The sequence below is a fragment of the Cimex lectularius genome, unplaced genomic scaffold, assembly GCF_000648675.2.
Source record: "Cimex lectularius strain Harlan isolate CLEC.00 unplaced genomic scaffold, Clec_2.1 scaffold173, whole genome shotgun sequence".
In the NCBI taxonomy this organism is placed as follows: Eukaryota; Metazoa; Arthropoda; class Insecta; order Hemiptera; family Cimicidae; genus Cimex; species Cimex lectularius.
This window is the reverse complement of record NW_019392800.1, coordinates 432,750-445,198: the sequence shown is the minus strand read 5'-3', so window position 1 is coordinate 445,198 and position 12,449 is coordinate 432,750. Positions and strand designations below refer to the sequence as shown.

General features: G+C 33.8%; 2 protein-coding genes across 5 annotated transcripts in view; one reads left to right on the top strand and one right to left on the bottom strand.

The window, feature by feature from the left end:
• The window catches only part of LOC106666671 (carbohydrate sulfotransferase 11), a 98,910-nt gene extending 91,024 nt beyond the window's left edge, over positions 1–7,886 (top strand). For all 3 annotated transcript variants that reach the window (XM_014394020.2, XM_014394022.2, XM_014394023.2), the window contains exons 3-6: positions 6,816–7,065; positions 7,128–7,307; positions 7,382–7,539; positions 7,646–7,886. In XM_014394020.2, the coding sequence (XP_014249506.1) occupies positions 6,816–7,065; positions 7,128–7,307; positions 7,382–7,539; positions 7,646–7,715 (658 nt within the window). In that variant the 3' untranslated portion in view covers positions 7,716–7,886. The remainder of the gene's footprint in view (positions 1–6,815; positions 7,066–7,127; positions 7,308–7,381; positions 7,540–7,645) is intronic.
• A 2,026-nt stretch (positions 7,887–9,912) lies between these two features.
• LOC106666573 overlaps positions 9,913–12,449 on the bottom strand; it is a 72,432-nt gene continuing 69,895 nt past the window's right edge. For both annotated transcript variants that reach the window (XM_014393860.2, XM_024228048.1), the window contains one exon: positions 9,913–12,292. In XM_014393860.2, coding sequence (XP_014249346.2) covers positions 9,983–12,292 — 2,310 coding nt within the window. In that variant the 3' untranslated portion in view covers positions 9,913–9,982. The remainder of the gene's footprint in view (positions 12,293–12,449) is intronic.

Below are 12,449 nucleotides of genomic sequence, written 5' to 3'. Positions count from 1 at the left end.
AACAAAACATGGAAGCTAATTAGATATATACAATAGTTAAAAGAAAAAAAGACGTATTAAAATAAAGTAAAGTAATTCTTCAGTCGTACTGGAGGGCTTAGTGTCCTGCTGTTGCTTGTTGGGTGTCGCGCAAGAAGGGTCAAACCAATACAATATATTTTTCATACTATAATTCATTACAAAAACATGGGCTCTGCCGGGATTCGAACCCAGAATTGGTAGCGTGGCAAATACGAGCCGGGCGCCCTAACCACTCGGCCACCGCGGTCCTTTGTATTAAAATAAAACTAGTAATAATAATTCAAATAACTCAATTTCCGGTTTCAACATGTAAATTGGTAAATAAACTCGAAGTGTTGAGCAAAATGGTTGCTCCTTGTGCTACCAGAATGTATGAAAACCTTTTCAGACCGCCTGTCAGCTATGGGAAAAGTTAGTTCAGGTGTGAATATTGTTGCAGCGTTCTAGTCCGTATTAATTTCCAAAATTTGCCTGATACAAATTATAGAAAATTGTTGGAACTTTTGTTTTCGCCTTTGTAATAAGATTGAAATATAAATTATAAAGAGAACCTTTCCTGTCTAGTTTATTTATTCATTTTATTCTTTGAACGGTTTTGTTCTTTTATTTTTGACTCCTTCACATCATAACTACATTTTTATGCTTTCTTTCTCAATTTCATATTTCAATTTTTTTTTAACTTGGTGAAAGGCGCTATTGTTCAAATGTTTTAAAGCGTAAAAATTATTTTCAAAATTACAGTTATGGATCCTATGAAGTAAATGTTGTTAGGTGCGGACTAACGCAAAAGGTAATTAACGTCATCAAAGACGAGGGGTTAAAAGTTATGGCAAATTGGGCAGCCGAATTGATTGATGGCCGAATATGGTGGCTCGCCATATTTCCTAGAGGAAAGGGGTTAATTCTAATAAAATCACCAAAGGTAATTTATTTATTTAAACAGATATCTACTTGGTTGATAAAGGAGGGAGGAAATATATAGGAAAAACCGCTGTCATTTTATAAACTTTTTTTTTGCCCTTGTTTTCAAATTGAAGGAAGCCCAGTATGATACAGAAATAACGACGTTATCTTGACAACGACGTTTCAGGATCCTAGAAAACAGTTAGCAAATAATACAACTCATTTTCCAAAGTTTGACCACGTGGGATTTATTTCGCTCCTGATGTACCGTCAGTTATGTCTTCGTGTATCTCACAGTGTTGCAATCCGAATTAAATTTATCTGAAGTTTCCAGTGTTGGTTAGTTCTAGCGGCTAAAAAGAACAGAGACATGTAAGTTAGCTGAAACAAACAAAAAAGAAAATTTCGCCCAGGTCGATTGATATTTTTAGAAGCTGGCGCACCCCAACCACCCAGTTGAAACAACATCATAAGTTTTAGGGCCCATTTACACTGTCTCCGATCAGTTCTAAGGCAAGAAAGATATGCCAACCAGGTCGTTACTTATGCATTCGAAATTCTGCTCAAATCGAGAGGGAACATGCTTTTCCGGGCAACAATTAATACCGGCGAACCGCTGAAATCTCCCCTCCCCCATTTTACGCCAGACCACCAGGAATTAAATCCAATGTGAGTTTTAACTTCCCTAGCTGCTTGTACAAAGATGTGTTTAGATAATTATAAACACCAAAGAATTCATGTTAGGTTGTTTTAACAAACGACTAGACCGTAATTAATACCTAGAAAGGACAGACGTACTTTCATTGTATAAAAACATGCTGCTAAGATATTCCATTCTAGCCAACTACTCAAAACTTATATAATCCTACCATGCTGACAGGTATTTCCGAATTAAACAAGAAGACGCCTATTCGGAACTCAAACCTATTAGAACAGGAGTCCCAAAGGCAGTGTATTAAGGGCTGTCCTTCACCGACTGCCTGCGATCTTCCAGAAAACTAGGAAAATACCACGGTAACGTTCGCTAATGGATGGAACCAATGCTGAATCGACCCGTAAACTGAACACATTCTCCCAGTGGAGAATAAAGCTGAATGAAAAGAAAAGTCAAATGGGCAAAGTACCTATGGTATGGCATTAGGTGCGCGCTTGCAATACACACGTTAAAGTTAGACATCAAATTCTGGTAAATTCACTGCTTGTTTGGGGTGAAATTATTCGTTGGCCATTGAAAGTAAGCTTCTGTTATCTTCAATCCCAAGTGGAATTACGGCATCCAGTTCTGGGGCTGTGCCAGCAAGAGAATCATCCTGTTCTTGTCAATAGCGCTTTACTCAGTGTGGCTATCTTAATTTGAAGGCCTAGGTTGCAACATTTTAGAATAAGCGAGTCTTCAACTAGCCTAAGAAAATAGGTTATCCTTGACCGTATTTAGGCACAGATGTTCCCATCCTTAGCCGAATTGAATCATGGATATATGGAAATGATGCTTCCAATCGCAAATATGAAACAATATGTGTGTACAGGTACTTTTGTGTGTGTGTTCGCGCGTGCGTGCGTGGGTGGGTGCGTGCATGAGTGCATACGTCCGTATCTGTGTGTTATATTGTATTACTCGCATAATATGGATTTTCCAAGGCTTTATTATTTCTTTCAGTCTTTTCACGCTTTTGTCTCTACATTGGGGGTTTAAATTAATAATGACACTGATTTAATTTTGTGTTCATGAGTTTTTATTGTTATTTTTTGTGGGTATTAGTGAGTTTTATGCCATTTACAATGGCCTGAATGGAAATGGGGAAACAGAGGAAAGCCTTTTGTTGATATCAGTTTTTGTTAATTACTGCTTCACTTGTACTAAAATGGCAAATTAATTAGATTTCAATTGTTAACAAAGTTTTTATGACGTAATGGAATTTGTTAATTTTTGACAACAACATGTTAAATTGTGCAGGTTTTATTAGCGTTAAATTGAAGGTTTGGCTCATATCTCTAGAAAAGACGTCTAGAAAAGAAGAATACTAATATTGGAATGCCTCAAAGGAGCATACCTGCCTTCCTAGTCGCTTCTGATTACTTCATAACTGACGGCGGTTCATTGTCATTCTCTCTACGCTGATTTATACATCAAATTGCTGAAATATTTGAGAACGAGCAGGCTATTAAATTTGACTTGAATTATTAATCATGTGTAATCTTTAGACAAAGAGCTGGACAAAAATCTTCTTCGCTTAATGTTTCAAGTGGGCAATTGAAAATTATGGATAAAACGAGGTTTTCAAAACTTCGGATTGGTGATAGGTAGCAGGTAGGCTGAATTAAATTGTCACATCAATAGCCTTTTTAAATGCTGCTGCACAGATATACTTGTGATACATTTCTGACCTGGTGTGGGGTAGCAGTTTCTAGGCAGGTGACAATTCTAGGCATGAATGACAAGCACAATCAAATAGAAGGATTGATCTAAGGGTCGATCTGGAGGCATCCAAGTTATATGGCGAGTTATATCCAAGAAGGTTGGTAGGTGGTGTAGACGGTAAGGTGGGAATGCATATCATATCTCATCACTGGTGCATAAACTGACTGTGGTATGTTTCAGCATTAAGAGATTGAAACCAGTTATACATGTCACAACTGCTATTTCTGTTAAAAACGTGTAGAGAGGTGTATTTAAAAAATCGTGGACTTGTAAATGGTTATTACATTATTATTTTTATTTAGGACGTCATACATTGCCCTGAGGAAGGCCAAATATAAGAGCCAAAAGCTTGGCAACTGTATAATACAGTGTATGGTTCATAGAAGGACCACATACCAAATAACATCCCAAACCAGATTATAATCAAAGTTGGTCGATAACTGAACAACCTCACAACTGCTAATAGTCTGTGGTGACCTTTTTATGTATTTTACGTCCAATATGACATTGTATAGGCAGTTCATAAGGTTTTTCTACTTAAGAGAGTCTTGTGAATGATTCTTGGGTTGTTCATAAAGTTAAAATAGTTCAATACACTTACAAGCAATAAATCTTTTCTGACCACTGATATAAGTTTAAAACTATTCTCGAGAAATTAGCTCTATCCAAACAACCACACTACACTTTTTGTGCATTCTAGTTTCTACTCAATGGCCAATATTTATAATAAAATCTGTGAACTAAATGGAATTTGTACTAAATTTTATCAGCTTCTATTAGATATAATAATATAATAATAATATTAATAGTTAATTAAATTTGTAAGCAATTATAATAAAGTGAACATAAATGTACTCAAACAATACGGCATGGATTCTCCGTCTGCCGGTAGGTGGTGAGAACATAATAATAATAGTAATAATGATAATCATAATAATAATAACAGAATAAAATAAAATATATAAATAAAATGAATAACTAATTTTATACACTGCAAAATAATATAAACCTCTCTGATTATAAACTTATCAACTTACTACATAAAACTTATAAACTTACTTAAACTTGTCTACATTAACCAACAGATATTCATCCAACATTTGATCAGAGGCAATTCTTACATTAAAATCACCTTAAAATGTAATTATTAGAGTTATGTTCTATAAGGGTATCATGTAATTCCTCAAAAGCGGTTTGCCAATTATTACAATTAAGATACAATTAAACGGGTATGACGCGTACTGAGATTCCATTTATTTCGACATCAATTATATTGAGATTTCCTAACTTAGACGTTTTCATGATCCTGTTATGACATTTTTTGAAACCTAAAAGGACACCGCCCTTTGATCTGCCAAAGACAGAAGATCTCCACTCCGGCACCCAACACAGATTAAAACCTAAAAAAATGCTACTAAAGAAATCATATTTTTTTTTCTTTCGTAACATGAGTTTCTATTTAAAAAAAGAAACATCAAAACTAGTGGCAAAATAAAAAAAGAATCGCTCATATCCTTCTTACTATTAAGATTGTTTACATTATATGCTAAAAAGCAACTCTTTAACAGTAGAATAATTGTACAATTGGTATGAATGTTGACGGCAGGTCTGTCTTTGTCAATCTTTCTTAGCTTGATTTGGAGATTTCTGAAGATCTTGAAGCCGCAAACGTCCCTGCGTGCAATGATCACCTCGTCATTCTTGGCGTTTTGGGTTCGATGAAATTTGCTCCAAAAGACTCGTGACATCCATCCCCAAAACTTCACCTAGCTTGTCCGATCCTGGTACTTTTTGGTATGTAAGACCGACAATATTGTCCCAGTGAAAACGGCAACCATTTCTGTGTAATGAGTCTTTTCTCAGAATGCAGATAGTGTCCGGTTTCATTTGCTTAACGTTCCTTCCTTGCTGTATAAGTTTCCTTATTTTAATGCGAGTGCTATAGTCAAAATCTGCTGATATTCTCCATTTCGTGCCTTTTAGTCTGGGGGCAGATTTAAATATTTCCCATTTATCCGATGTGCGCGCGAGATTAACCAGCAAGGGACACGGAAAAGTATTCTTGCGGCTTAAAGGTTTCACAGCTGCAATCTCAAAGGATTTAGACAACTGTAAAACTTCCGCCATAAAAGAGCGAACAATTTCTTCAAGGTTGTCATCGCTTTTGTAAGATATACCGTAAAAAATTAAATTATTTCTTCGGCTAAAATTATCCAAAGCTTCCACCTGTCTTTCACGCCTTCTATCCACTTCAGTTAGGCGGGCAACTTCAATTTCTTGGGCACCTCAGCTCCATATTTTCTTTTTTCAATGTTTTGATTTCTTCAAACATTCTATCAATGCTTTTCTTCAATGTATTCAAGTCCTGTTTTGTAGGTAAACAAGAGAACTTTTCATCTATCTTTAGGCTAAGCTTACGAACCAAGTCATTACTCGGGTCACTTCTGACGAGGCAGTCGATATAGACATCTTTGGAGCTTTTACACAGGAATGAAAATCCGGTCTTGACGATCCAGGCGAACTTCTTGGGTGTTTTGAGGACTTAGGCGTCATTTGCATTACGTAGTTCGTAGATGTGGTTGAGCAGAAATTGTGTCAAGCTTTAACGGTAGTGATTTGAATGTTGACATATAGCAGTCAGCTGACACCTCCTATCTCCAGGTCTTATCCAAGGTCAAGACAGGCTGCTTGTTGTTTGTTTTGTTTTTGGTGGCCAGTGTCACTGCCCTGAGCCCAGGATGTTATCAGACCGACCCTTGTACCGGTTCCGCAGTTGGCACGGCAAAGATACAAGTCCAAGAAATTGAATAATTTCACAATTAAAGGACTTACTATGGGAAATGAAGCTATGTAATCCACTCCAGTTAGAGAGGAGTCTCTAGGGGAGACCTCTGCTAATTTTTTGCTCACAGAAATCAACTTTTTCCGCTAGAAAAAGCCAAAGACAAAAGGGAGCACATTAACATGTCCGCACACGATGACACCGTTCCCACCACTCCCTATTAAATATATAAATACTCAATTAATTATACACAATTTTTTTCGAAATGAAAAATTTGTGTCAAAGGCGGGATTCGAACCCACGACTTTCGGCTCAATACGCCGCTGCTCTACCACTTGAGCTACCGTGATATTTTATTTATATACATTTAGAAAAAATTGTGTATAATTAATTGAGTAAATGGAATTTGAAAACAATCAAGATTTTAAAATAAAATGCTATATATCATTGTGCCCTATGATGTGGCGTTATGTATGTATTATGAGAATTAATGATTTTTATATGTTATGTACCTACATATAAATTTAAAGTAATGTATTCAGACTTTTAAGCCAAACTTTAAACTGTTTTTGACAGCTAAGCCATTCTCAAAAATTATTACATGCATAGTGAAATTGTTTTAAATTATAATAATTTTATAATATATTTGTTTTTGCTTTACTTTTAATGTATTTTTATTTCTTATTTCAGATATAGAGCAAATTTTCTCAAAAGAACAAATATAGTTCCGTTGCAGCTTGCACGAAGAAGGTACCCAAGGCCCACGTTAGCAGAGTTAAAAGCTGCTTTAAACAACTCGTTTTCTTTTATTATTGTTCGTCATCCATTAGAGAGGCTGCTTTCAGCTTATAGAGATAAAATTCAGTATGCCTTACCAAATACTCCCCACCAAAAATTAGGAAATGAAATTGTTCTGAAATACAGAAAGCAATATGAGAATGTGAGCAATTTTTCTACTTATCAAAATAGCTGAGTATGTTTTCAACACGTATAAATGTTTAGGGTGTTAAAAAAGATTTATCACACCAACCAAGGTGGCCTACCATGTCAGAATTTGTCAACTACCTCGTAGACGCTAAGAGAAAAGGTGAACCTTTGGATATGCATTGGGCACCCATGACTGAATTTTGTACACCTTGCCAAATTAGCTTTGACATTATCATCAAATTTGAAACATTGCAGGTGTTATTTTCATATACATATATATAAATTAAACTCAGTAATATTGTGTTTTGCAGTATAATTTTAATTTTCAGGAAGATCAGAAGTATCTTATAGAACTAGTTGGCGTGCAGGATAAAATCAAACCAGAGTGGAAAAACCCATCAAAGGGCAAAGTTACGGCTGAAGTGCTCTATAGTTATTACTCACAGCTGACGGTTACCCAAATTCTTCAACTTTATAATATTTATCGGTAAAAACATCAACCGTATGGACACACACACACACATATGTTATTTGAACACGCTATTAAAAATACTTAAAATTGACAATCCATATCTATAAATTTAATTTTTCAGGTATGATTTTGAGCTGTTTGAGTATAATATTCAAGAATACGTTGAAATGGCAAAGGCTGGTGATGGTTAATTTTGTGTGGTTCTCGTAAATAATCTTGAAAATGTTTATTGTTAAACTTTGTAAAAGTTGAAATATTATGTAAATAAATAATTAGAATATGCAAATACAAAATTTGATTACCCATTGTGATTTTAAAAATGTTAATTTGTTTATTAATAATTATTAAAATATCTTAAAATTGATTTTTTTTTCTTTAGATAACCTATATTCATGGATAGGGCATAAAATGATATAACACAGTTGCTTCCATTCAAAACAATTGTTTATGTTTAATTATCATAAAACTCTATTGAGCATGTTTTTAAAAGGAACTTTATTTATGATAGGAGTAATAATGTCTTCTCATGAGGGAAAATATATTCAATTGAGACATGTTTGCAAAGAACTGCCTGAGGCTCATAGCAGGTTAAAAAAATTTATATATCATGTAAATAAACAATATTCCAAGTACAACCCTCAGTTACTATTATGAATTTACAACAATTAGTTTGAGTATAGAGGAACCAAGCTGATATGGTTACTTTTGAATCAATAGTTGAAAAGGATAGTTCTATTCAAAAACCTTTTTTGATAGTTATCTGAATTTCAAGCATTTAAATTTCCACTTTCGATTTAAATCATACAAATCTCCAAAAGATGCACTTTTTGAGGCTTCTAATTTTATATAAAAAGCTCTTGACAATAAACAATTAATCCATAGGATATCTCCAAGGCGTTCAATTCTGTAGAACATGCAGTATTGCTTGAAAAACTTTTCAGTAGTTTAAAGGATCAGTTTATAATTTGTTGAAATCTTATTTGTTAAATAGGACTCATAAAACGAAAATAATCCAAACTTTTAGCAATCCCACTTATATTAATTGAGATGTTCCACAGGGAAGTGTTTTAGGGGCTGTACTATTTTTAATTTACATTAACAATTTACTTAAACTAAAACTTTCTGATAAAATATTGGGATTCGATGATGATACAACTATACTTTTCCTGGTAAGCATTATAATGTTATAATAAAAAATATTAATCATTAAAAATTGTAAGATAGTAATTTCTTACTTTTAAATACACTTAAAACTAAAATCATTAAATTTATACCCTCAAATCTAAACAACTTAAATGAAAATATAGTATTACATTCTTGTGTATATATAACTGTAATTGCCCGAATGTACCCTTTTCTAAACAAGTTAAATATTTGGGAATAATTTTTGATAATAAATTAAAACTTTAAGTTTCATATTGATGCTTTGGTAAAAAAATTGAGAAAATCATTTTATAAATTTAAAATTTAAAGAAATATTCTTTATCCAAATTTAATGAGGTTTGTTTATTTTGCATTAACACAATCCTTGATAACATGTGGAAACCTAGTTTGGTGTGGTTCCACAAAATCTACAATTTCTCCAATGATTATTGCTCAAAATCCTACAATAAAATATTGCTAAATAAACGTAGAAGGTATAACACAAAAAACTCTGCATTAATTTTAAAGCTTCAAACAAATTATTTTTATGTATTCATGTCTTATAAGCATAAACTTTACCCATTATGGACTTCAATTACACTGTAAGAACAAATGCGTTAATAAAATTTATTTTTGCTAAAATAAGCACTTCCATGCATTACAATAATGCATGTAATGTAGGATTAAGATTCATATATCAAAACAAAATTGATATAAATTTCTGTTCCTCTTATGATAAATTTTAAAAAAATGGCAATAGTCAAATAAATTGAATGTATACTGCTACCACTAATTTGTATAAATTAATTAATTAATTTTTTTTTACTATTTGTGAGCTCACAACTCCAGCTCTCAAGCCCCAGTTAAACTTACTAAGAGCAGGCTGTTCATTTTACATTATTTTACTCTACATTATCATTTAATTATTTTTTCTTTGAATAATGTACTCAGTATGCAGCAAAAAATTCATCTTTGTCTTTGTCTTAACTGTTGATTGTCAGACTGAAAAAAGAAGCACATGTACGTTTTTCAATGCAGATTATTTTGTAATTATTATTTGTAATTAATTCAAAGTAATTATTAATTCCATTATTATTTTTGAGTGTAATAACATCTCTGGTTAACTCTGCGTAAGTGCAATTTGAAAAATAAGTGAATCTAAAGAGTAAGAATGAACAAAAGTGAATCACATATTTATTTTAAATAAATAATATTTAAAAATTACTAATTTATTGGTTTATCAAATACAATTTCTTACAAGCTAATATAAGTGAACATTTTTACAATAGAATGCAAAGATACATGCATTGTTAAATTAAGATTGGGTCTCTAAAGGTTTGTCTAATGAATTTTGGTGGGTTTTTCCAAAGAAGAAAGAATCAGTAGCTATGCTCTCTGCTCCGGATTCACTGGCGCCATCAAAAAATGAATCATCTGTTTCACTTAAACTGCCATCTCTTCTCAGAGGTTTGTCAGAAGTATTCGAGTCGGTGCTCAAATAGCCGGAATCCTCAGTTCTATTGAGAAGAAGATTTGCTTGGTGGGACAGATTAGCCGATTTATCAACTTTTGGCAAACTATGGTTTATCTTTAAATTATCAGGTAAATGGATTGATCCAGAAATTAATTCAGAGCCTGTACAGTGGTTGTCAATATTTCCTAAATGACAAACCCCGTTTGGGAATCTTTCAAAATTCCTTAAATTCAGTCGTGGCTCGATTTGGCATTTGGGAATTGGTGACAGATGCCTATTTGCACCATTTGCTCGTTCGATTGGGTGGTTTTTATTGCACATCAAGTCAAACGGACAGCTCAGAGAGGATACTCTGTCGCAGCCATGAACGTCATCATGTATATTCAATTTAAATGACTTTGTTGGCAGAGCAGGTACATTTGATTCATTAGGAAGATCGATCATAAAATCAGGGGGTTGGGGTGGACTAATTAAAGAATGGTTTGGTGGGTCAGGCTGCCTCTGTCTTTTTGCCTGCTTCGATTCAGGTTTCAGTGTTTTCAAATATTTCTCCCTGTTCCAATACAAATTAGAGATCTGATTAGGAGGGTTTGTACAATTAAGTACATCTGTGAAAGAACAAGGCTTGGAAGAACGGTGAGTGCATTGGTTGTAATTATTTTTCGCCATGAATATTTCTCGTAAACTTCCAAATGCCCGGTTTAAAACAACCCCACGATTCCTGTTAGGAATCGCAGTAGAATGAATGCAACTGAAATCTTTTCTGAAACTTCCCGTCGACTTTAATGAAATCTGTGCTTGTCTCTCCAGTGAATCGGTAAAAAAGTCATTGGTTATTTGAAGTTTACTTGTTGTATCACCAGGAATTACTAAATTATTTGGTTTACGATCCAGGGTGTCAGGTTCAAAATTATCAGAATCTTCATCGGTGTGATTTGTTGGACTTTCTTTAATATTAATTGTAAGATGTTCCAAACCGTCTTTGCTGACACTGACTGGTTTCCCACCCACTGGAGAATAAGTTGAATCATTATTGCTATTTATACTAGACTGGCTGCTTGAAAATCCAAAACCGCTGTTTACGTATACTTCACTGATCAAGCTGTACCCACCAGGCCTGCTGCAAAAATCCGGAAGTGATTTAGTTTCTTCAATGTTGTTTAACATTATCATTTCATAATCATGATCATCCTTCTTTTCATTCAAGTGGATTTCAGACATTGCACGTGTATTCCTTGTATATGGATTATTGGTTATATAATATGGAAAATTAAGATCTTTTGACTGAATGCCACCTGTAGTGTTCTGAATATCAATGTAATCACAAGAAACTGCAAAGCCTCCTTTGAATTTCATTGTTTCAAGTTCAGAACCGTTTTCTTCACCTTCGTAGTTTTTATTACAAATTAATTCATACTGGGAAGTTTGCTCATCAGGTTTCTTGTCCAGAGATGAGTCTGAATGTGAAAGAGTGGTGTTGTCTTCATCCTGGTTTACTTCATTTACTGTAAAGTTCTTAAAACTGCTTGTAGATGATGTCATCTGATTATTGTTATTTTTACCTGTTTCTTCTGTTGTAGAAATAATCGGTATGGTATAAAGAATGTCAGGCGTCTTATCACCCTTGAGCATTGTTTCTCCTTTTTTCTTTGTTAAATTATCATATAGCAATAGCTTTCGATTGCAGTAGTTCACGTTAAATTCTGAAGGATTTTCTTCACTACTGATTACATCATCATCCTGCTGGAAGAAACTCTTTCTTAATTTATCCAAACTATTGTTATCCGTAACCCATTCACTCAAATCAGATGCTTTTTCATCTGTATCATCAGCAGAGCCAAATTCATTGCTAACCACAGGAACATTCGCTAGCCATTTTTCTACACTGCGTTGTTTGTTTTCTGGTGTTTTACAACAATTACGACAACTGTTCAACCCGTCGGACGAAAGCAGCTTGTTCGAATTCACGGAAGGTACATACTGATTCAACCGACTGCCATTGCAAGTCTCGCCATCACTGGATTTATTTTCATTTTCTTCGGGTATTCTTAAAAGTGATGGTGAAAAGCGTTTTGCTTGCATCTTTGATTTGGCTATTGATATCACTTCTCTAATTTTTGTCAGAAATTCAATAGCTGCAGGTGGTGGGGCCTAAAACAAATCATGCAATAAATTCAGTGACAATTTAAATTTTTTAAAATTATTTTTTATTTTAAAAATTTATTTTGTCATAAGTTCATAATCCAAGGCAAAAATGATGGTTAATTACATAAAATTGAACCAATAAAAGAAATTTGACAGATCAAAT